The sequence below is a fragment of the Psittacula echo genome, assembly GCF_963264785.1.
Source record: "Psittacula echo genome assembly, chromosome: 15".
In the NCBI taxonomy this organism is placed as follows: Eukaryota; Metazoa; Chordata; class Aves; order Psittaciformes; family Psittacidae; genus Psittacula; species Psittacula echo.
Genome location: NC_137751.1, coordinates 4,188,466 through 4,213,466, shown reverse-complemented (window position 1 = coordinate 4,213,466; position 25,001 = coordinate 4,188,466). Strand labels below are relative to the sequence as shown.

At 40.1% G+C, this 25,001-nt stretch overlaps 3 protein-coding genes across 3 annotated transcripts in view; 1 reads left to right on the top strand and 2 right to left on the bottom strand.

Annotated features, from left to right (window-relative positions):
* Window positions 1–364: 364 nt before the first annotated feature.
* Window positions 365–4,198, bottom strand: FBXO39 (F-box protein 39; the record flags this gene model as incomplete). The annotated part of the gene is made up of 3 exons (XM_080629954.1): window positions 2,227–4,198; window positions 1,231–1,407; window positions 365–493 (listed from the first exon to the last, which is right to left on the bottom strand). The coding sequence occupies exons 1-3, from the start codon at window positions 3,238–3,240 to the stop codon at window positions 365–367; spliced, it is 1,320 nt and encodes a 439-aa protein (XP_080486080.1). The 5' UTR covers window positions 3,241–4,198.
* A 1,345-nt stretch (window positions 4,199–5,543) lies between these two features.
* On the top strand, window positions 5,544–10,227 carry PIMREG (PICALM interacting mitotic regulator; the record flags this gene model as incomplete). Its single annotated transcript, XM_080630260.1, has 4 exons — window positions 5,544–5,834; window positions 6,667–6,992; window positions 7,794–7,889; window positions 10,083–10,227. The coding sequence occupies 4 exons, from the start codon at window positions 5,544–5,546 to the stop codon at window positions 10,225–10,227; spliced, it is 858 nt and encodes a 285-aa protein (XP_080486386.1).
* Window positions 10,228–17,741: 7,514 nt separating this feature from the next.
* The window catches only part of PITPNM3 (PITPNM family member 3), a 76,216-nt gene continuing 68,956 nt past the window's right edge, over window positions 17,742–25,001 (bottom strand). Inside the window, exons 15-20 of the mRNA XM_080629971.1 lie at window positions 24,445–24,561; window positions 22,300–22,448; window positions 20,220–20,369; window positions 19,189–19,372; window positions 18,668–18,796; window positions 17,742–18,273 (exon numbers count right to left, since the gene is read on the bottom strand). Coding sequence (XP_080486097.1) covers window positions 17,965–18,273; window positions 18,668–18,796; window positions 19,189–19,372; window positions 20,220–20,369; window positions 22,300–22,448; window positions 24,445–24,561 — 1,038 coding nt within the window. The 3' untranslated portion in view covers window positions 17,742–17,964. The remainder of the gene's footprint in view (window positions 18,274–18,667; window positions 18,797–19,188; window positions 19,373–20,219; window positions 20,370–22,299; window positions 22,449–24,444; window positions 24,562–25,001) is intronic.

The window sequence follows — 25,001 nt, the reverse complement described above, 5'->3', positions numbered from 1 at the left end:
TGAAATGGGCTGCATTGGTAAGGTGTTTGATGCTCTGCAATGAGAACTACTGAAAAAACGAGGATGGCCTTATATTCACTAGAGATGCCTGTAAGGGTGAAAAAGGGCTCACTGTTTCCTTTGGTTCTGGCAAGGAAAAACAAAGCAGGGGCAAGAATAAATGATGCTGGAGACACAGGAAGCCAGTTCCCAAGTCCAACATTTTAATGGATGGAGTGTAAAATTGTCCCTTGCCTCTCTCTTGCTGTAATGATATCTTCCTTTCAGAGGCACTGCTGCCAAGATGTAAATTCCTTACTAACACCCTCCAAAGGATCCATTCATTGCTTGCAGATGTCACTGGGTTCTTCTCTCTCCCTGTGGTTTACACCAGTGGGTAGGTGATGACAAAATAATTAAGCTCCGAATCAATCAGGTATTTGAACTTCCTGTAAATATCGCGCAACTGCTGATCCTCCTCACTGCTCTCTGGTCGGGCTGTGTAAATCCTGACCTGCATGCATGACAGTCATGTCTCAGATATATGGAGCAGGCTAAGCCCATTAAAGCTCATGACAAGAAGCCTTTGTGACTAATGAAGAATCTATAGAGATGCCAGATTCCTTGGGTTTGAAATCTTGAGGTTTTACTCTGTTTTCACTCCAAACTGACTGAAAACATCATCTGCCGAAGACATTTTGGGAAAAGCAAGGTTCCTTTTACCCTTGGAACTGATGCATCCCTGGGATCTGCACAGGTCTGTGAGGATCTACAGAGTTCAGAATCTAGCACATAAAGTAGCATGACAGCATGGTTTACACCAGCTACAGTTGTGGTCTGGCCCTAGCTCAACACAGCATCGCTGATGTGAGATGTGTTTAGATCTTTCTGCAGTTTAGTGGGATTCAACCCACCTTCCTCAATTTAAGAATAGGCATAAACACTGGACCGGGGTGATTGAGAATCCCTAGCTTGAACTAGCAGTGACAGAGGGAGCCTCAGTCTAGGAAGGCCTTGTGAAATTTTTGGGGCTTGTTAATTAAACTTCTATGGTATTTCATACACGGTAAAGTACGCTGGAAAGCCCCATTGCTGTGAGTGGTTTTCAGACTATAATGCTAAAACATAATACGGTAGAGGTAGTTATGTTAACATTTCTGTAAGTGACCTTTCTGTAAGCATGGAGACCTCACCTTTCTCTGGGTATTGGAGAGAGGAAGGGAATGGGAGTTCTGAAGCACAAAGTCTTACCTTTATGGTAGTCAAAATGCATTTCCTTTCTGCACGGTTTTGTAGGAGCCTCTCGATAAAGCTGACTCTTAGAAATGCCCAGACTTTCAGGAATAACAACCTCTTGGATGTTAAGATGAGCTGCAGCAGCTCATCATCCAGCAGCTCGTGGCCATTGTTTAATTCAAGTGTCAATTTCTTGAAAAAGAATAAACATGGTTAGCACTGCAGAACAGAGCTTGTGAGCACAGCCAGAGAGTTCCATAAATAAGTTTCCCAATTGTATGAACTCGTGTGGCTGTCATCAAATCAATTTTGTACCTTGACAGCAGAGAATCAGTTTTGTATTATAACAACAGTATATGCTACAGTAATCTCCACTCTCCTGTTAAGATGGGGGTTCCGGTGTGCATTACATACAGTCCTAGGGCATAGACAAATTCTATTACCATTAGAAAATGCTGCACCCACAGCTCACACCATGATCTGATTTGACATATTGGAAATTATCTCAGCTATGATAGCAGATTGAAAAACAATTCCTAGAAAGCTTTTCATACAGATCTCTGTGTTTATTGGAAACTCCACAATGCTGTCAGCAACAGTTGGGTATAAGACCATGTGCTTCCCTCAGGCATACAAAGACCTGATGCTCATTTAAATCGGTCCGGTGTTGTAAACCTTTGGTGACACATCTTGCCTGAAAGGTTCTTTTTGCTCACAGCTGATACTACAACCACCTGTACTTCTCGTGGTTTAGCTTTTTATGAGGGCAACCTGACATCAGCCTGACAGCAAAGACTAGCATAATGGAGGTTGTAAGTGGACAAGGATGACTACCTGAACTAGACTATAGCTGGAGCACCAGAATGATTCACTTATGAAAATTACCCTCTGAAAAAAAAACCCAGGAGGTCAGGAATTCCTATTGATGACTGCTGTCATGCAGAAAGCCTATATGATTACTTTGCTCAGCTTTGTGATTCTGCAGTAAGGTGTCATTATTGTTTCCCTTACCTGCAGAACACACCAATAGGCTGGAAGGAGGTTGGTGAGCGTAGGTCTCATTGTCCAGTCTGGGTTACTGAAATAGCAGCTCCGTAGACTGATGCTCCTTACTGGGATCTCCACTAGCAGGATCTTGGCTAGGTGATCATGCTTCATCACTCTTTCAAAGAAGAAGTTCACATTCAGTTTTGGGGCTCTCTTAGCCAAGTTTGCCCACGACATTCCCAAGACTACTTGCCCATGTGGGTCATGGATATGACATTTGATATTCAAGGTGCACAGGGAATGAGCACTGTGCTCTTGCAGAATGTCCAGCAGCTCATCAGAGACGCAGTTATAATTGAAAGTCAGGATGACCAGGCTGTGGAACTTGGACATAGTTTGGTGGAACAAGGTGCTGCTGTAGACAGGAAGGTGGAGACCGAAGTAATCCTCAATATTGACTTCAGATACAAAGCTTTTATTTGTCAAGCAGCTCAGAGAATTTAGAAGGTCACAGCCTTCTTCCAAAGTTACTCTTGCTCCTTTTAAGTTGAGATAATCAAGCTGTTTGCTCATTCTTTTCAGGAAGGTAGCTAAGTTCTTGATAAACTGAGCCCTGACCGTATTTTTCCAGATCAAGCGGTCTAATTCCAAGTACTTGATGCTCAGGGACACGAGGCGACTGTTACACTTACCCAGATGTGAAAGAAGACCTCTCATAGTCACTTGAAATTTCTGGGTAAAGGCAGTATTGGAAGGATTTGATAATTTGATCTCGAGGTGCTCCAAATACTTGCCAAATTTCTTGACATACCACAGCGCACTTTGAAACTCCAGTGTTCGTGCCCTTGACTGTCGGCCATAGAATGTGATGGTTCTTCTTTTCCAGAGGGATCCTGAGTGCATGGCCCAACTCCATTTCTTACACACCAAGGCAGCCCAAGATCTGTCTCTGTCATCTAACCAGTGGAAGATGTGCCTCAAACAGACATCAGGTAAATGAGCCCAGGAGCTTTGCTCAGGTTCACAATCATCTTCCATTGAAAAGAGAGTTTTTCACTTCTCTTCAGAGTGTTGAGCCAAACCTAGATGAAGAAAGCTGTGGGTAGATTTCTTGCCATTCCCAACAGAACAGGCTTCCAAGCAAATAGTTGAAAGTTTGCTTCTTCACATTCAAAACCAACAATCCTTTCTTTGCTTCTGTACTTAAGATACCAGGGTCAAACAAGCTCTTGGGTCTAAACTATAGTTAACCTAAATAAAAAAAAACCAACCAAACCAAACCAAACAAAAACCCCACAAACAACAAAACCAAACATAACCAAACACGGAAAAAAAAAAAAAAAAAGAACAAAACACCAAAAAACACCCAACAAAGAAAAGCCCCAAGCCAAACCAAACCCAACCAACCAAAGAAAAAAAACAACCCCCCAAAAAAACAACCAAAACCACCACAAAACAAAACCCAACCAATGAGTGAAGAACAAGCACAGTACAAGCACAGGACACATCTTTTAACTTTCTTGCCTTCAGTCTAGCTAAGCAGTGAAATGGTACCAACTGCAGAGTAGCCACAGCCTGCAGAAACCTTTGTTTAGCATCACCTGTAATTGATAATGTTTTGTGGCCTTATGCCTAGTGTCTTAAAAGTATCCAGTGCTTTGGGCTGTTCACATTTGAACAGTGCTGTTGGTGCAAAACCAGTGCAGATGACTTTTTTTATCCTTCTGGGCGTTCTGTTCCATGGCAATTGTCGGAGGCAGTGCCCTGCCTTCCATAGATTAAGGCACAGTTCCTGCTGAAAGTAATAAGCCACATAAAATGTTCCATCCATTGGTTCAAGCAGGACATTCAGTCATTGGGCTCCAACGGACAGGGCTAGCAGGTCAGAAGACAACTGGGTAGTGATAACGGACAGAAGCAAACCACCACAAAGCAGCAAGCTACCAGCTCCCCTCTCTGGCCGGGCTGTGCACGCATTCAGCTTCCCGCACCTTTCCCAGCGCTCTTCCCCCCTTCGCCCCTCAGGATCCCTATCCCGCCCCGAACCCCAGTAGCGCTGAGGAGTCCGGCCCACTGTGACGTCAACCCGCGCGCCTCCCGGCCGGGGGCACCACCACTTCCAAGGCGCAGGCGTGAGAGGCGTCACGGCTTCTGCGCGTGCGGGTCACAGCCAATGGGCGCCGAGCCGCGGTGGGTGGGGCGTCGTTCAAACGCGGCGGTGGCGGGTCTGTGGCGGTCGTGTCTGTGAGTATTACCCGAGCAGCTGCCCGTGATAGGCGCTGGTTGTTTAACCGGCCCTGGCGAGTAAAGAAGGGCCCCGGCGGGGCCGCCCTGTGCCGGCTGTCGTGGTGCGGAGCTGTCAGCAGCAAGCGCGGGGAATGGAGCCGCGGGCCGGAGCAGAGCGCGGGACACGGCCGGGAGGGCGCGGTCGGCGGTGTTCGCCTCTGGAGCCCCGCGCTGCGCCCTTCTGGGCGGTGCGGCCGGACTGCACCTTGCAGCAGTTTGCGGTTTATCCAGAGGAGTCTCACCCCGAGCCGGTGAGAACCGGCTGCTCACCCGGCCGGCAGCCGCTCCGCGTCGCCACATGCAGAAAAGCGTTAAAGGCCTGAGATCTCAAACGCCTTCAGGATGAAAAGATTTCAATGAGCCTCGTTGCTTTCTGACACAAATAAAGATACTTGTGAGAGACAACTTGGAAGATCAGAGGTAGCAAGGAATAGCAACGCGCTTTCCTAATATGTGGTATAATGAGAGTAGAGACCTGACAGCTTTTTTTATTAACAGTAATTTGCAAGTAAGCATTGGTGAAATTAATTCACTCTCAACTCAGATTGCTAAAATACATTTGCATTGGAATTGCTTTTTAGAAGTAATTTGCTAGTGTTATCCTAGCTTGATAGCTGTGAAAATGGAGAATTTAAACTATATATTTACATTAGCATTGGTGTAAACTTGTATGGCAATGGAAGGCTGTTTTGATTAATGAAGGCAAAATTAGGGCTATAAGACCTTAGCCTGAGACACCAACAAGAAACTTGCAGCTACAGAGCATTACACTTCACAAGCTTGGGTCTCAGGGCTTACCAGGTCTGCACTGATGTCCAGTGGTGGAAATGCAGTGTAAGGCTTTCTCATGGATGTGCATAGACCTGAATAGCTGCGGACATCAATGCTGTTCTCCTTCAAGTCTCCAAGTAAAAGTCTGCTCAGCTTTGAATTTGTTGTTTCAGGAAAATGTAACTGAATGTATTTTTCAACAATTTCCATTTCTCCTTTTTAACACTGCTCTTGGTGTCATTCTGATTATTTCAGAAAGAAGGTCGACCAAGAACTGGAACAAGATGGCATCTGTGCTCCAAAATGTAAAGGCAACGATGGCCTGGCGAAAACACCAGCTCCTAGCTGACTTTGATGAGAATGAGAGCCCTGTACCTGACAAATTCAAGAGAAGGGCTTCCTTCACTTCTCTCAATTCCATCTGCATGTCTTTACGGAAGCGAGTACCATTAAAGCAGGTACAGCTGAATTTTCCTAAGACCCCTACTTGGAAAAGTCTGAAAGCAAGACAGAAGTGCCAATCTCTTAAGAGTATTAAAAGAACAGCAATAAATACTTTTGGAACAGTGTCCCAAGGTACCCTGCCTTCGCAATGGGGTGTAGATAACAGTTTAGGTTTTGCTTCAACTTCAGTACTAAGATTTCTAGACTCTGTACAGAATGCTGTATTCCAGAGACTGTCCCACACACTTGCACACTGTAGCTACTCATAGCTACTAACTAGTAAAATCTTTAATACCCTTGCTAAAGTACAGACAGGCAAATTATGCATCTGGCAGAACAAGGGGAAAGGAAAAAAGAAAACATATGAGATGCATTTCATCAAAACATTTATTACTAATTAATGCTTTTCCCCTCCTGTGTGGCATCATGTACGGCAGAGCAGCCTTCACAAGGAGGAAGGTGGGTAGAGACTGCCATTGCTTGCAAAGAATTGTTTCTGAGAAATGTGTAGCACTTTGAATTTTTGTTTTCCTTTACTCCTTTTCCCACACCCATACTATTTATTAGTATGTTCTTCATTCTAGTCAATCTAAATTTGGACTGACAAAACCTGCTCGATCATAGCAGGGTAGTAAACCTGAGCTTGCACTTTTCTTTGGTGGAGACCTCTGTTGGGTTTTAAGTGCCTCAAGTATATGCTAGGGCACCTGCCTCTTTCCTGCATAAGAGCAGCTGGAGCTCTGTTCCAGTGCCATCTGAAGTCCTTGACTAGTTCCAAGGACTCTGGGAGCAAATAACTCTTCCAATGTGAATGAGTAGAGAGGGTTTAGACCATTTATGCTAGACTAAACCTGATTTGAGAATAAAAGCTAGGGATTCAGCTCAAATGTTCCTTGCTATTCTAGTTCTAAACCCCAGACTAACTGAGATTGTTTAGCATAACATGTCTAATGCTGCTTTCAGAAAATACAGAAATCTTGCCAAAGTCCAGTAGACTCAGTGGTGACCTTTCCAGCTGAATCCATCAGCAGAAGCTGTTCTACCAAGAAAAGAAGCACTACACCTCGAAGCCCTTGCCATAAGAAGAGTGTTATTTCAGCAGCCAAATCCAAAGGCAGCAAAAGATCCAACAAAAAAGCCTTGCTTGGGCCAGCATGGGTGTCAGAACATAGAGAACGGAGGGGTTTCTCATCCTGGTTTGGTAAAGATGCTGTCTCTCTCCGGAGATCAAGAAGAGCAGCAGCACTGAAGAGTCCTTATTCATCCCCTGCGTCTGCCAGCAGAAAGATGTGAGCCACATTCTTTTGTAAACCTCTTTTTTTTTTTTTTATTCCTGTGATTAGAGCATTGTGTAGGGCAGGAGATGAAGGTTGCTGTCCTGTTCCCCTGAAAGGCTGTGCTGTTTGAATAATTAGGAAAGTAGTTACAGATCCAGTATAGACAGGGACTGAGCACTGCATCAAGCTGAAATACGAAACTTTACTTTGTGCTGCAACAAGAATTCTTTAAAATCCCTTTCCCACTGGGTGGGTTTACATCATGTTTTTCAGCACCAGTCCCCATCAGGCACTAGAGACAGACCCACGTTCTTTGCTAATGACTTTCTGATAAAGAAAAATGCTCTCAATGCAACTCACTCCTACTTAGCTCTAACTTTTCCAAAGTTGCTATTTGTATTGCAAAGATACATGAAATAGCTGCACTTATGCTGAGCTCTTTATAGAGTGTAGAGAGATTCTTGCCTCAAAGATGTAACCCAATTTAGATAAAAGGCTGTGAGCTAGGGAAATACTTCATAATGTGCAACACAGGTTTTTGTTTTGGTCAAAGTCACATAAGAAATGTCAGAACTAGAAGCTGAGTCCAAGCCTTGTGAATCTGAACCCAGTATCTGAATTGGAAGATAGCTTTCTTGGGGATGAACGCAGATGTGAAGCGGTTGGTCAGTGGAATCAAAAGCAAGGTTTCTACAGCCCTAAACTTTTCTGCATTAAGTCTGCAGGCAATGAGAGTTGTTACTTTAGGGACAGAGGCTTAGGTAGTGTCAGCCTGTCCTGTCTCATCTTTAGTAATGACCATTCTGTTTGCAGAGAGTTTGACTGCGAGCTGGAGCTGATCTCCTCAGGGATTTGCCAATTGCAGCATATCTCCCAGGCATTTGATGATGCCATTGTGCAAGAGGAGAGGTAAATACTGGCCCTCAACTAGCAATAGGTTACCTCCCACTCAGACATCACCTGTTGTAGGCTATGTGGTCCTTGTAACACAGGATGAGAAACAGTTGCAGAACTTTCTCAGCTGTAATGTAGCAGAGCCCTTCTTTCTTCAAGAGGTGTGCAGATTAAATCTGCAGCTGGACTTGCAGCTTCTAAAACCTGTCAAAAGCTCCTCTTGTCTTCAGGCTTCTTTCTGTGGAAGTCAGATTTTTCTGAGCAAGAGCCTATCTTTGACCCTGTGTGAGAAGAGTAACTCCCTGCCTTTGTCTAAAAGAGGTGCCAGTCCAGGCTGAGGAGGGGGAGAGGGAATTCCGTTGCACTAACACTGTCATTGGTGCTTGCCTATTTATAAGAAAATCCTTTTACTGTGTAGCATTATATTAACAGATAGCCTATGTGCCCATAACTCAAAAATTTAGAGGCTGCAGAAGCTTCTTAAACAACACCTTGGTGATACACACAACTACCATGAGGTGGTAGGCTGCTCTGTTTGTAAAGGTTATATCATTCTGAATTGGACGTATTAACACAGTAAAATCTAAAGGTCAGAAGTCTTGTTACAGGGCAATTCCCTAAACTACTTCCTCCCTCTAGAATGCTTGATGTCAAGCATTCATTAGTTAAATGTCAAGCACCTAAAATCCCCTAGAGAGGGCTAGCAATAAGTCCTTTTATTTACAAAGAGGCAAGGGCTTAAAATCCTTCATAATTCAAAAAGTTCGATTTTTACCAATGGGACCATTTCTAGATAGGTTAAATCCTGTATTAAGTTAATGATCATATCCATTGAAAGTTCACTAAGTCTCACTCCTAATATCTCCCATTTGTTATTGATATGACAGTTTCTCTCATTCATAACTGAAGATAATATCAACCAGGTAAAGTAGTTATTCCTTTACCTTGTCTACACCTGCATGCATTGTGGGGAGAAAACCTGCTGTTTGGAGAGAGAAACCCTTATTAACTCATGCTTCTTCAAAGTATTATGCAGAACCATGGGGTTCTTCTCTTAGATTCACTGTAGCTGTCTCTGCCACAGCAGATCATTGTGCAGTTGTAAAATTTCACCTCTACATTGTGGATTAGTGAAACCTTGTGTGTTTGCATGGAAGTTGGGCTTCTGTTCAAACAGCAGCTTTTCTTACCCAGATCAGAAAACTACTGGTACTAATGTCTTTGTCACTCAACCTCAGTTCTCACTGATTACTAATGAAGATCACAAAGCATGACAGAACTATTACCCTCAGCTGTCTAATTTTACAGCCTTTCTTTTCCATCCCTAGCATTGTCTTAGCAGTTAAGACTAGCTATCATAGTAAGAGCAATTGATACCTGTACTGCTAGCATTTTTAAACAGAGTAATTGTACCTAAATGGATGGAAAGTTTCTAAACATCACTTTAAGTGTCAATTCAGTGAACCATTACCAGGTAAATGCCTATTATCTTCACTGAGATCTCTATTGTGACATGAATATCTTCACCCATTACATTGGAAGTATTCCTTTTGTTAAAGTTAAATCCTGAACACTATGTCCTATTTTAGCAAGAAAGATAGGTGTACGCTATTGACTGTTGTACGATGTTGATGGTTGTAACATTTCAGGAAAAATTATACCAATTTCAAATGCTTGACTGAAGCTTTAAGCAGTGATGTGTAGTGCTTCCACTAGGCAGTTTGGTCCAGTTCTACTGCACGTGTAGGTGCATGTAGTGTGCTCTGTCCCTGCTGGTTTGTAGATTGTCTAACTGGAATAATTTTTTTTGGACTTTTGACTTTCTGTTCTGGTATCAGTTGCTGTGGGTTTTGGTGTTACAGGTCCCTTTTCGTCTTTTCCATGAGGAAGCAAACTTTTAATTTCAAAATGTTTATAGTTGCCAGCTCCACATATTGTTCTAATATTTTTCATTTTAATGAATTGGATATCATAAGAAATGCTCCTGTTATTAAAGTATTGCAGTACTTCATTTGTGTACTGCCATTTATGCTCACTGTAGGTATAAAATATTTTCTTGCTAGTGTTTAGATCTTTTATACAGTGAATGCATACAGGTCCCAGACCTCTTCCTCACTTCCATCTGTTTTCCAGCACTTTGTGTGACAACCAGTTAATTAACTTTACTGACTTCAGGCTGCTAATGGCAGTCTTGTTATTCTTCTGCAGGCAACATGCAGTATCAACCTACTACTGTCTAATGGCACAAAGTCTGTGCATTGACCTCAAAGACTTCCTCAAGCTCTCAGAAGGCAAAGAAAGAAACACCACGCTGCACTTGGTACCTAGAGATGTAACTACTGTTAGTTTATGAGCACATTCAAAGGAGAGCTCTGTGTAGGCCTTGAAAGGGTGCATTCTATGCGTTGAACAAGCCATTACATTTTATAATCTTTCCTGACAAGGCAGGTCAGGACTTCCATTGCTTTCTCTTTTCAAGTGAACAGGAGAATCAGAATTGTACAACCGTGTATTTTTCCTGCTGAGATGAGGTACTATCTTGAATGTGACTTTCATAAGGCAGTAAGTACTTTGAAACTTATGTTGAACTGACCAGTAGGAATGGCCAGAGCAAGGGCCACAGACTAATGAAGGGTGATCATAGGTAATAGTAGTAGACTGGTACCCAACTGCCATGAGTTACAGTTTTGAGTGCTTTGCATACTGAAAGTACTGGTCCATTATTTTGAAAGCCTAACATTTTTTTTCTGTATATGAACAAACCAAAACCAAAACAAAACAATAGTGGCTTGAGCTGTGACCACAACTCCCATTCAAGGCAACAGGTTTCTCTGGAGTCACTCACTCACTCCTCAAGAGAGGAGCCACATTAGGACTCTTAATTCATGGCTTTAGGGATTGTTATTAGATAAGCCTAACTAATCCCATTTTATGTAGTTGGGTTCCAGACAAAGCAGAGCAACTTTGTCATTTCTTGCTGCTGTTGTAGATAGCATCTGGACAGTTAAGCATTGCTTTTGTACTATACCATCTGTCTTAGTTATATTCAGAAATCAATTACTATAATTAATGTAACCTCTTACAACAACTGTTATTGGCTAATATCAGAGTGCATGTGTTTTATGTGATGAAGTCTACTAAGCATTTGATACCTGTATGTCGCTTCTAATAGCTTCTTTTTTTTTTAAAGTAACATTCATTTGACAAGCCTTTTTTGGTAGGTGATTCAGTTTAATAAAGTTTAATCTTTCAAATGAAAGCAAAGATTTCTCAAGCTTCTAAAATTCATCCCCAGGGCTATTTCCCATGGTAGCAGCTTTAGTTTCTCAGATTACATTCACTCTTTAGATGAACCTTAAAACAAAAGACTGATTTTGGAAACTGCTGTATTTGATACTATTTGAGATGCACAGTTTTAACTGGAACTACTAAAAGTATATTAAGTATAAACATTGGAAGCAGTCCTTTTCAATTCTGATTTATGAGTAAGTATTGATTTTAAACTTGCTCCTGATTTTTCTTCTTTATTGTCAAACTAGTGTGTTTCAAAATATTGAAAGAATATTTCAATTAAAGAAACACAAAACCAACTCCAACTTCCAGGTTTTCAGATGACTGAAAGCTTTAGTTTCTGGTATTTCTTGAGGTAGTTTTCATGCATATGTTTTGTGTTGTGTTTTTTTTTTAAACCCCTTTCTATATGGAATAGTAGCATGAAGTTCTTTGCATATACTGAAAGTACTATATAGCCTTCACAAAGATGGTGTCTCATTACTGAATATTTTCTCATGTGACTTTTCATAAAGCTCCAACCCTTGTTCCTCTTGAAATGTCAAGCTCCAATCTAACTATTATTTCAGATAGCCAGATGTATTAAATGGCCTCTATTTATAATGTTTCCACTGGCTACTAGGACATGTAAAATGATGATCCAATACTTCCCACATCACTGGCAAGAAAAATCAGTGACACTGCTTAAAGGCAAGGAAGGTTTTATTTGACTAATCTGTTATAAGATTTTAAAAACCAGCTCACATCAAAATCTTTACCAGTTGTAGAAATCTTACTTCTTATTCCATGTTAAGAAATTCATTACTGCACATTTTTGAATCTTTACAAGGCAGCCATAAGAAATATAAACACTTGTCACCAGATAGAACCTTTTCACTGACAAACAGTATTTAAAAGTATGCACCTAATAAAACTACAGACTGAAAGAACACATACAATTTCAAGTTTCCGTGTATGAATTCAGCTGTAAATGGACTGCCCCTTTCCTCTGCCACAAATAGAAAAATAAGTTATGCAGGAAGCTTGGCTTTCTGTGAGAGGACTGCCATTATGGGCCCTACACTAGTCCTTCCAGAATTATCTTTTCTGTAAAGCTTGCAATCTGTAAATTACATTTCAACATTGTAATCTCTAGTGTACCATCTCCTAGCACACTCCAGTAAACCTGCCTCTCTCTCTCTCTTCCCCACTGTAAATTCTGCACATCCTTACAAATGAGAAATGAACTGTCAAATTTGTTTCATGTTTCCCCTGTCTCCCACAATTACATCTGGTTTTAAAGGTAGCTTATTGAGATAAATACAAATAGAGAGTAAACTGTAATCCCTTACCTTGGGCTTGAACTAAAATGAGGGAAAGAAGAAATACCAACACCTGACTTCAATTCCAGAGTCCATGGCACAGGATTCTAGCTGCTCCAGGCCATTTCTTATTTCTGAAAAAAAGAGCTCTTTTCATCCAGAAAAATATGTTATTACTTCCATATTTATGGGGGACTGAATTCAGGATCATCTGTAGGAACTTGTATTTACGCTTCAGTGATTAAACATCATGGAAGTCAAATTACCTTGTTAAACCCACAATTTCTGCTGAAGCTATGGACACGGATCATGAGGAATCATTGCTCTTAGAGAAGCTGAGGAGGTAAGTTGGAAAGCTATGTGTTTATGGTAATTCTATCCTGTACCAGCTCCAGATGAGGATGGAAAGAGCCACTTTCTCCCCTGCATGCCTGAAATGAACAATTCAATGCAAAAATCTTGAGTTCAGATCCCACATTTTATGCTCTAATCACAAAAAATTATGCAGTGTACAATCTCCTCTCCATTATTAGGCTTATTAAAAAGGTGCCCTTACTCCAGGCATCTAGTACTTTTTTAATGTACTCACCTTTTTGTGGCTTACATGCAAGAGGGGGAATTTGTTCAGTAACAACTGTTGCATTTACGAATTTAAAAACCTGGAAATATCTATTGGTTTCATGTATTGTTAAAAATGCTTATATTTTAGCAGATTTAAGACAAGAAACAACGTAAGAAGGAAATAATTTCCTTTTTTCCTTCTAAATTTATTCTGTGAAGTACATGAGGATGGTACAGTTCTAAGTATTTGAAATTTGCTTAAATGCACACATTAGCAGTGCCCTGGCCTAAAGACTTCAGTGAATAAATGGGACAACTGTGCACTAATAACGGCAAACAAAAGCTATTTTGCAGAATGGTGGAACTTCCAGGTCAAGTGTAATTGTTCTGCTTATTTCAATAGTATCATAGAATGGTTTAGGTTGAAAAAGACCTTGAATATCATCTGGTTCCAACACCCGTGCCACAGGCAGGGACACTATCCACTAGACAATCTAATGAATGAATTAATCTAGTAGGTTAGGGTGTGCCATTTTTTTCCTCTAGTTTACTGATAGTTCCACCTCTACATAACCAGTGAAAGTTTTAGCTGTTTAGAAGTGAATTCCCTAGGTACTAGAGGAGCAGGTGAAGTAACCTGTAAGAATTAAGACTATTTTCATAAAAACAAATCAGAATGGCAGCTCTCGTGAACCCCAATGAAAAAGAAGACTTATCAATGCCATGTCATTTTTAACACCTAAAAAAATTTTATGCTGAATAGATACATATAAGCCATGCCACAAAACTGAATAGGAGTACTTTGGTCAAGCAAGAATCTGTTCCAAGAGCACTAGTGTATGCAAACACTTAAAAAGAGAAGTTATTCAAAATAAGCATCACTATTCAGGTCTGTGGAATATTCTGCACTCTTCATACAATGACATCTTTTTTTCAAACTTACCTAACTAGACAACATTGAATAAACAGCCTTTTTTTATTGTTCTGGTTTTGAAGTATATTGGTTACAAATTTGCTGTGAAAGCAGAACCAAAACTCCACTTAAGATGTCTTCACACACACACACACGCACACACAAAACACCACAGTTGTGAAGGTGTGTTTTCATAATATCTCAGATAAATCTACCACTGTTATTAAACACAGCCATTTTTTTACAGTAATTTAAAACTGGATCCATATCAACAGGACAAAATAAATGCATCCAATTGTGGCCTACTTTATACAGACTTGTACTGCTGCCTTTGCACCCACTGGAATAACAGTTGTGTTTTACAGTTTCACTTACGCTTCTTCCATTCAGCAGGTTGAAAAAAATGTGCTTTTCTGTAGCAGCTGGAGGCACTAAAGGTGCTGAAACTATCAATGCATCTTGCTTGGGCACCCTCCACTCCTGCCTGACTTCTCTGTCCTTTTCCCTTCTCTGTACATGTTAACAATTCCATAGCCTAGAAGGTTTAAGTACTGACTGCACAGAGACTGCAGCAATGAAGACTTGCAATCAGACAGTAAGATGACTAGCACCAAGCTTATCCTCAGGAAATGGCCTGCTTAGGAGTACTGATTATCCTTCCATGAAAGCAGAAGCAAAACAAATCCAATTGCAAACTAAATGCCCATAAACTGCTGCATGGTTTCATGTGTACTGGGTGTATAACTAAAACTCTGACCAGAAGGAAATGTTTTAAGAGAAAACATGACTGAAAAATTATGTATAAAACTAGTTCTAGTTTTTCATCAGTGATTCAAGAGGCAAACCTCAGCGATCGCCCCAGGCACAGCTCGAAGGATAAAAAACCCAAAAAAGGTGGTTCAGCATGCAAAGGTCCAGCTACTGCCGCAGTGTCTGTTGAGCTGCCAGCCCAGTTGCGAGATGTTTACAACCACATCCATCTTGTTCACACTCAGCTCCACCAGAAGCAGTTTTACCATTTCAGTGTCAACTGGGTAGTGCTTTCAAAACAACTCCATCTGGCATCTGATGTTTCACAAGATCAGCTCCTAACTAACAAGAAGCCTTGACCTCCAAGCTAAAGCCTGTATCACTGTTTGCCAAAGTGCTCAGCTGAAGGCATGAGTTCAGGAGAGAAACCATTCTATCCCTGAGCAATAAGTAGTGTTGGAATTATGCAAAGGCCACATAAGCACTTACATATTGTAGGAAATGAGGTTAAGGAAAATATTTGCAGCTTGATTTTAATACCATGTGTATAACCTTTGAAATTGTTACTGCCATTCTAAATCATGCACACACATATACACACACTAGCATTTGTTTTACTACTATTAGCTCATAATATTCTTAAGAGAAGCCAGCACAGTGACTACTGTAAAGGTGACCCAGTTATAAATAGAAATACACAAAATCAGAGTTTTCATGACATGGTACCTGCCAAAATGACATTGTGTCTGCAAGAGTAAAAGACAAACCTTAACAACCTAGGAGATTTCTCCAACTGTGTGCTCAGATACTAGTTCTTTTAATACAGTCACAGAATTACTCACACCTTTCTTGAAAGGAAGGAGGCCTTTCTACTACAGCAACTTAAAATGAAAAATAGATTTTGACGTCTCTTGGATGATAGAGGTAGATGGCTAAAGCAACATTAACTTTGAACTTTGCAGCAGGAACAGTGATCAAGATCACAGTTGTCAAGAGTCACGCTACACAACGCTTAAAAAGAACTTTGTGACCAATGTTGCTTTCAGGCCTCCTCAGTACATTTAAAATTCTCTCTTGGAAGCCTTGGATTCCTATGGTTTTTTAAAATTAACATGTTAACAGTGAACTGACTGGCAGGAGATGGAGTCTACCTGTGCAATCTCCTCCTAGCTGCATAGCACAAGAGAAGAAATGGACTATGCGATTAGAATTACTACACACAGTGGGCCAAGACAGAACACACAATAATTCCAAGTTTATGGGTTAAAGAACTGTGATACTACTGGGAAAGCATTTGTAAACCTGAACACTATTTCAAATGCAGTTTGTGGATATCTTTCATTTAGGTTTTGTAGTTGGCTGACTTGGCAAGAGAGCATTAAAGCCCAGCACCCTGTAACATAATTAGCTACCTGCTCCCAATTAGCATGAGCTACCAAACTTCTGGTATCTTTCTTAAATCTTCAGCAAAGATTACCCCTTCACTTAAAGGAAGCATTATGAAAAGCAAATTACTGATGTGCCTTTCTGGAAATTCGAAATAGGTAACTGACAATCTTGTCAAATAATGTCTAAAAAAATAAATCGCAGATCTCAATTTACAAGCTACTTTGTTGCCTATTAAGGTAAAAGCCACATTGCTATGCCCTTCAAAAAGCACACTGAAGCTTCTGGGTGAATAGGGAGTGCAGACTTCAGTTTACTTCTGCACTTTCTGTCTTAATAGTTTTCCATCGCATTTCTTGTTTGCTTTACATGTAAACTTTCAAAACCGTTAACCAACAGACTATGAGACACTGTTTCTGGTTTAGCTATGGACTAGGAAAACGTGACAGTAAGGTGGGGAGGACACGAGAGGGAGGCACAACACTCTCTGCCCCAACTCCCTGACAAAAACAAGCAAACAAACCTGAAAAAAAGAAATCTCCTGCTGACTTCAAGCTTTCTCAGCGTCAACAGCCTGGTTTTAACTTCCAAAGAAAAGCTGGTTTATGTGCACTTGTAACTTCATTGCAAGTTTCAAAACATGTTTCAGTCATGAGTGCAGTGGAAGTATCTGCATGAAGAATCTGCAAACTGCTACTATGTTAAACTAACAACTGCACTTCAGAAATCTTACCATTTAGGGAAAATTTCACACGTTTTACTTCTAGTAACTTCATTGAGAGATGTGAGAGAAATTTAAATTAGTAGGAAAACATCTATTTGGCATCTGTAATTTGGCATATCCATTCTTTGAAGGTCAAATGCTGTAAATCTGAATGCTACGGATTGTTATAACACAACAGCTGCTATAAAGAGTGAGAAGGTAAACAATTCCCCATAGGAATTCCCTCACTTTTTCTCTCTTCCAGTGTAAAGATTCTACTTTAGAATAATGAAAAAAGTGATTGCTATGAAGTTTGCAGATCCCTTAGTAAAACGGCTCCCTTTAGCTTACCATCTTAGGATATGTCGCTTGGACTGAGATGGTCAGAACCATCTCCTTACTCAGAGTAGTCCACACATTTGCACAGTCACAAAGTTCCACAAAACAATCTGATCCTTGTACACTTGCACATTACTTTGTATACAGCAACACTAACCACTTCAAATTGTGGTGGACACATTTATTTCTAACATGAAGATTTTATGATTTGGTTCGTAAGTGCAGTCCTCCCATTTATGTTATGTCCAGCACCTCACGTGAACATGAGTGCCATATTGGGGTCTGTTGACCCACACTGTAAGTTGAAAGGAAATCTTGGGTTTAAGGCACCCAAAAACCATCTTGCCGTACAAATCCTGACCACCCATTACTGTAGCTCCCATTACTGCTTCCATTGAAAGTATATCACTTTATCAAAAGTGAAGTGGAAATGCACAACTATGTAATGTTGAAAGTGTAAACCTTCTCTGTAACCTATGTACCTACTGTTTATACTATTTTGGGTGCTGCTAGTTAGCTGATACCACAGTCCTTCTGAGTAAAATTAGCCTGTTACAGCTTTTTCTCTTATTGCACGTTTTATTATACCTGTTGTAAAAAAACCCCACAGATATTTCCTGTTCCTTTGATGTTATAAGCACTTGAGATTGTTTTAGATTGGTTTAAAATTTCCCAATAAACATGTCAAGAGGAACAGACTGGAAGTTCCCCAGTTAGTGTAAGAAGGCAGATTCCAGAGCAGGGAAGACTTCGAGGTACAGGTTCCCCTTTCCATCTTTAGTTTGAAGCTGCCTAAATAAATCTTTGAGGCATGTCTAAAGGTTTAATGGAGTGCACCCAAGCTTCCTAGGGGACAGATTCAAATTTATGAACTCCACCTCGAACCCAAGCAATGGAGGGCAAATGCCTGTCATGATCTTTGTCTGATTCGGGCTGGCTCTGGGCACGCTCTGGCTTGGGGGTTGAAGAAGGTGGGTCAGGTTGCTGTACAGACATAGTCCTGCGGAGATGGTTTCTCTTGCGCAAAAACTCGGGTTGAGAGTGGAGGCCAAAGCTGCCTTTTCTCAAGATCATCCGAGAGTTGTTCTTTTTGGGTCGTGAATGGAGACTGAACTCCAGCGAGGCCAAGTGGGCTGCATAACCTTCACTGAGGAACTGAAATAGGAAAGAAAGAAAGGAAGTGACAAATTATTGCTGCCTCAAACTATGAGCTCTATGAGGAATTAAGTTCCATCTTTGGCATCCCAGTTCGATGCCTCCAAAGTACTAATACTCCTCTCCCCTCGCTTCTTTTTTTTTCAGTGACCTGTTCTATTTTGTCATTCAGTAATATGCTATACATGTGCTTGCAGATACAACCTATGGACCACTCAATTCTCTTTACTGTCCACCCTGCCAGAAAATGCCTCATCTGAAACCAAAACTGCCCTTCTTTCTCTGAAACACTGTCTCTGCTCTTTATTGAGTGGGTGTGTTGGCACATGCATTCATACGCATACATTTCCTTGTTCCCCTTGGACTTTCTGATTGAGGAGCAAGAGTTACTTACTTGACACTGTGCCTGGTATTTCTTTGTTGATCGTCCAACTATGTAGATCTGGGATGGCGACAGAGCCAAGACATTGTACACAGAAATGTCCTTCATGGAACCATATGCAGCACAGATTTTGATGTGGCACTGAAACAAATATTACTTCCAAAGTGAACACTGTACTGAACACCATGCACTGCAAAAATGGCACTTGTTTTGCAATGAAGTAGCAGGTGAGTTCATAGTTAACAACCTCATTTTGTAAACCACAGAAAGCTAAATCTGACTCTGCCGGCACGCTATCAAGAGGTATAGATAAGCACATAGGAAAGAACAGGCGGTTCATTCGTCACGGCAGGAGGCCCCTTTGGATGTTTTATCAGTGTTCCTTGCTTTTTAAAAAGTGAGAAATGAGGAAAGGCAAAAAGACTTTCTTATGACCAGTGAGACTTACTGTTCAAAAGGAAGGGAGATCTCTAACTTTACTGAATATCTGAAATAAAAAAAGAGTTTTAAGGTTATAAACAGGTTTCTAGTACCTCTTGCATGAGATTCCGGAGAAAAATGGTCTTTTGTCGCAGTGGGTCATGAACAAGTCCATCTGAGAAGAAGATCATCCCTTGTGGGAAGTTGTGTTGAGACAACCATGAAACCACACGCTGTTTTTGCATATCAGGACGGCCAGTAATATAGATAATCAGATATCCCAGGTCTTGCCAATGCCTGTCAGAAACAGCAGGTAAATGACGTAGGTGCAGAAAGAGAAACAATACCCGTAAGTCAGGTCAGCATTTCTTTGATTAGCACAGACCCAGTTAGAAGTCAGACCTTACCCTTCAACAAGTGGAAAGCAGCATGTCTAAGTCTCTGCTCCTAACAACAAATTAATTAACAATGTCTACATCTTGAAGAAGAAGGAGGGGAGCAAGAGAGATTTTTATTCAGTACATAAATGTATAAAATATGATAGCTATTTTAAAATTCATGTAGAATAGGCCTTGCTTCACATCAAGGCTCGCTGCCTTTGAAACCTCTAACAAGATTCCTGCCATTTCAGCTGTAAAGAGTGAAAACCCTTGAAAACTGAAATGCCTCCATTCTCGTGCAAGTTCCAAAATGAGAGCTGTATTTCCCCATCCAGTGCAACACTAACAATCCTGCAGAAATTAATTAAAAGGCCTTTTTATTTTTCTTCCCAAAAATGCTCTTGCATTCATGGCATTTGCTATTTTTGAAGCAGAAGTATGTCCTTATTTGAAGATAGTGAAACACAAAGCACACTCTCATTTAATCACAGTAACTCACGCAATCATTATTAATTCACTGCACACACATTAAGGCCATATTCCCAAGAGACAACTTTCAATTTTACACAACTTAAACTACAAATTTCCAAGTAAACCATAGCATTCTAAAATTCCTCTGAAAATCAGGCACACCTGACGTCAAAGCAAATATACAAATATATCTGCAAAGAATACTGGCCTTTAAACCCTATTCTTCTCTCTTCTATTGTGTTCAAAGAGGAAAGTCAGAGATTAAAGTCATGAAGTGTGCAAACCTCACTTACCTGACAACATCAACAGCCCCAGCTCGGACTTTGGGGTCACTTCCCATTATTGAAACACTTGCTGCAAATGAACCGTCAATGCTGAACACAACACATTCCATTCCTCGGGGAAGCACAGTCAAGTAACTTGCAGCACTGCTCTGGTCCCCTCTGGAGAGTCAAAGCAATAAATACAATTAAAAAGCAGAATGTCAGGATGTATTTTCTGCATGTTCCAGACCTGAAATTGTACCTGTCTGGATATACAGCTTCAAAAATCACTCTCAAATAGGGCTTCTGATTTCAGTCCTCTGTGGGGCTATTAAAACTTACACTTTTAGGAATAGCTTTCCAAAGAGAAATTTGGAAGCTGACCTTAGTAAGAAATCAGATGTGCATAAATATGCTTTGTACTTTCCTAAAAGAACTAGGAAAACCACCCCCAAACAGCCTGAAGTACTCAAATCACTACTCAAATATGCTATCTATGTATGTACATATATTTCCATACATGTGCACATATAAGACATGAATGCTGTATATACGCACACATACACCCCCATACATATACAGCACACAGAAACTGGCTAATTTTTTTGCAGGCAGGCAGTCTGAAGTTACTAGTGAATTATTAGAAATTAAAGGGAAGAATTGATATGCACCTTTTGTGGGCATGTACTTACACAAATCAGCTTTTCTCCATTAGATAAACAGTTGGTAGTACTAGCATTACCCATCCCTCTATCCTTGCAAATTACAATGGGAATGCCAATCCAGAGAAATGCAATCAGAGATAGCTTTTCTCATGAAAACACATGTGAAATGCAATCTTCTCCTCATGATGTATTTTCCTCAAGAGGTTTGGACATTAAGACATTAATAAAGCACAAAGCATTCAAAAGCTCTTACCATCCCATGACCTCATGTTTCCTAAGAAACGTAACCTCAAGACAGTATCTTCTTTCCTTTAGAAATATGATTATTGTATGATCTAGAAATTTATACCTGGTGATGAATATTCTTACAGTATGTGTGCACAGCTTAGTGAGCAAAGAGCAATTTCTGCTTAAAACTTACTCCTGCAGTCTAAAAGCCCATGGGAGCTTGGCTTCTGAATACACCTTAATTAATTTTAAGTAAGTCTTTCTTCTTGAACTGATTGTCTGTTCTATTACACTGAGGTAAAACATCTATTTCTCCTCAATTAGCACTACATAAGATTTTCAATTGACTTTGGATTTGGTTAACTGGCTGGTAACAACACATTCTGTTTTGGCTAAATTCATCCTACTGATTTAGCCTCCAAAGTTCAAAGGAAACTGTAGAGCTACTCCCTAAGTGGCTAGGAAATTTTATTCAAAGTGCGATATTAAACTAAAAATCTGGATTAAATTAAACTGGACTTTTATTAAACATGAGGGTTTTTTAAAACCACACATACCCTAGTCCTGCACCTAGGGTAACAAATTTTATTTCACCTCTTCACTCTTCATACTTTACTTAGCCTAGAGACTTTAAGAAATGCTGGAGAGAGGAGAGCTGACATTGGAAGTCAATGAACTGTTTTCAGGTGCTGTTTTGATTTTTTTTTTTCTTTTTCCCAATTTAAATTAAGGTAACTCTTTTGATAGGCCTGACATCAACAGATAAACAGGTGACGGCTGAGAACAAGGCAGTATATCTTCTACTGTTTATTTCAGTAGAAAAAGCTTCTTTTCAGCCTGAAGAACACATAGCAATACCCTTTAGCAGTCTTTTCCCCAGTGAACAGGTTGCAAAATATGTCAAGTCATACATTCTTGCCATAAGAAGACGGATTACAGTCATCCAGTCCCATATTTTGCAAGACCAAGTACTCCTAAATTGAATTGCACTGAGGATTTGTGTTGCAATAGGAATAAACCCATTGGCCTGGATGCCTCCAAGCTGGCTAGTAAACAGATGATCACTGTTTCAAATCTAAGCTGACAACACAGCGACAAGTCCAAGAAAAGATAACCGACCAAAATCTCTCTCCACATCCCCTTTAATCTTACACAACTCAGTGTCTCCCTGATTACAACAACCCATCACAGCTGTAGTTCCAGCTTGGAGCCATTACCTGACCACCATTTTGATGGGATACACACCAACTCTTAGTCTCTTCTGTTTGGGTATGTTGTAGGATATCCGGCCACTGCTGTTGGATATCTCTGTGTCAAAGTACACCCACCTACCCGAAGATGGCTCCGTCATTATGAAGATATCAACCTGCAAAGCCAACAAACCAGTCATCTAGTGCGATAGAAGGGAACACATGCCCTCTATTTACAAGACCTGCCAAGCCTAGATTATGTTATTATCTCCAACTATGGCTTATACTAAAAGCTTACAAGGAAGTTTGAAGGAACTTCAAAACTCAGTAAAATCTTCACAGGAGGTTCTCTCGATTAGAAATGCTTCTTAACACACAAGAGTTTATTGCCTTCATCATTTAAAGCACTCAGCACTGCAGGTATCAAAGAAAGATACAGAACTCAGAAAGTTGGCAGGAACTCTAAACTAGAAAAAAGATCATTTCAGCTTGCATTTGTGTGTTACAGTTTTGCATGCAAAATCTACAAAATGGAAAATTTCATTTTGTTATTAGCAAAATTGAATCTTTCTCAAATCACAATCTTGCCTAAAAATGCAAACCCTAACCCCTTCAAATTATTGGAATTATTTTTTCCAAAAGGTTTCATCAATATGGTTTTCTTAACTGAAATATTTAATCAAAATTAACACAAATTGTATTAAATACTTTGTCAGACTTGGACTGGCACTTTTTTTCAATACGTACATCAGTAAATATGAGGGAGGTATTTGCCAAGCTCTCCTTCTGTACTAGTTTTGACAGAATTTAGGCATACAAGTTTAATGTGGACTTCAGTGCTCAACATGCTGCCAAATGCTCTACAAAATTCACCAGCAGCTTACAAGATCATACTTGAGATATCCTTCACAGAACTCTGCATATACGCTGTTCTTGGATGTTATGATGTTATATAACATTGGGATATAACTATGAATAACACTAAATTTATTCTGAACTTATGAAATTCAGAACTGAATTCTTCTAAGGCATAAGGGGAAAAAATGACAGGTACTGTTGAATCAGAGTTGTTATCAGGATTAAACAACAAGTCTATTAATTTCTTCTGCTTCCTGACTGCAAAGTGAATTCACAGTTTGCATACAGATGTGTACCAACTGCCACTTTTAAAGTCTTGGATGGTATAAGTAGGAGAAAGCTTTACTTTGTACCCTAACTGATTCTTAACTTCCATCTTCCAAATGCATCACCAGCGGTGAAAGGGCCAAGGAAAACATTTTCATGATTTGCTAGGGAAAAGTCCAACTTCCTTCCAACCCACAAAGGAATATAAGAACTCACCAGGAACAGAAATATTTTCTTTTGAGAATTATACTTCTAACTTTGTTTTATTCAGCCATTCTGGTCTGACCTTCTACTTTTCCTCTTTATTACATTTTCTTAAGTCAAGCCAATAAAGATGGGGGCAGGGGGTGTGTGTGTGTGTATGTGTGTTTCAGAAAAACAATTGTTAAATTTGCATAGGGCATTCTGAGAAATCTGCACAAGTGTGGTCCTTTCTGATCAACATTTTCTTTTATCAGTAGGAATGTGAGAGCAGAACAGCATTCTGACGACTGTGGCCATTGAACTGTTCTGGCTCACTTTTCCTTCTCCATGTTATGATTATGAAATACAGCCTTTTTATGTAAAGTTACTTGAGATCCTTGGAGAGACAACATAGAAGTGTTAAAAAAAATACAGACAATATTTCTATTAGTTTTGAAACCCCCCAAAATTAGAATGAAAACTATCAGTAATTCATTACTGAGTATGGAATTCTCCTCAGTGCAGTCATTAGTAATAATCTTAACATTTTTAATTAGCAATTTCTTTCAAGAGATTTTAATAACAGAATTCTATTCAATACCCAAGCACAACATGAATCTGTTTTCCCACTGTGGAAACACAGCTTATTGTTCACTTCTATCCTTCTGAAATCGGAATATGACTTCAAGTACACAATAATCTATTTACAAAGGAAAACATTTTTGCTGAAGTGGTGGGGGCTACTGACATACTGCCCCTCCTGTAAGGCTTCCTCTGGTACTACATTGCCTGTGCTACATTTAGCAACTGTTTTGCACAAAAGCTGGTTCAGAAAAACAAGGAAATTGATTACTGAGACTTTACCTTTTCTCCTGTTAAAGCCACCATATCCAGAGGGCCATACATAAAGCGCCCAACAAGTACCTGAGGACCATCTTCTGCTGCAATGACGTCGTTAGCTCGGTGATTAGCAGTCACATTCTGAAAGAGAGCAAAAGGTAGGAAGGGTGGTGTTCGCTTCTGTAGTGAGGCTATTATGTTATTATGAACAGTCACACAGAAACACAGTCCTGTATAGTGTGTCTGAGGTATATCACAGTGCATGGTAGAGCACCTAGGTAAACTACATTATTATTTCAGCTGGAGACAGATTTCCAGTAATGGTGGGTTCCTGAATAGACTTTCTAGTGACAGTGCTCAAGATAACCAAATAAGAGAGAACATTTAAGGGAATCCCAAGTATCTTCCATTTCAAGCGGGCCACATATTCACACGATTATGTGTAAGACACATGCATCTTAATTGACATTTCTAACTGAAGTAGCATCTGAAGAATGAAAGAAATATTTTTTTTTTTGAGTTATGGATTCATCTAAAATTTAAGAAAATAGAAGAAGCAACTTCTTTGCTTAACTGAAACT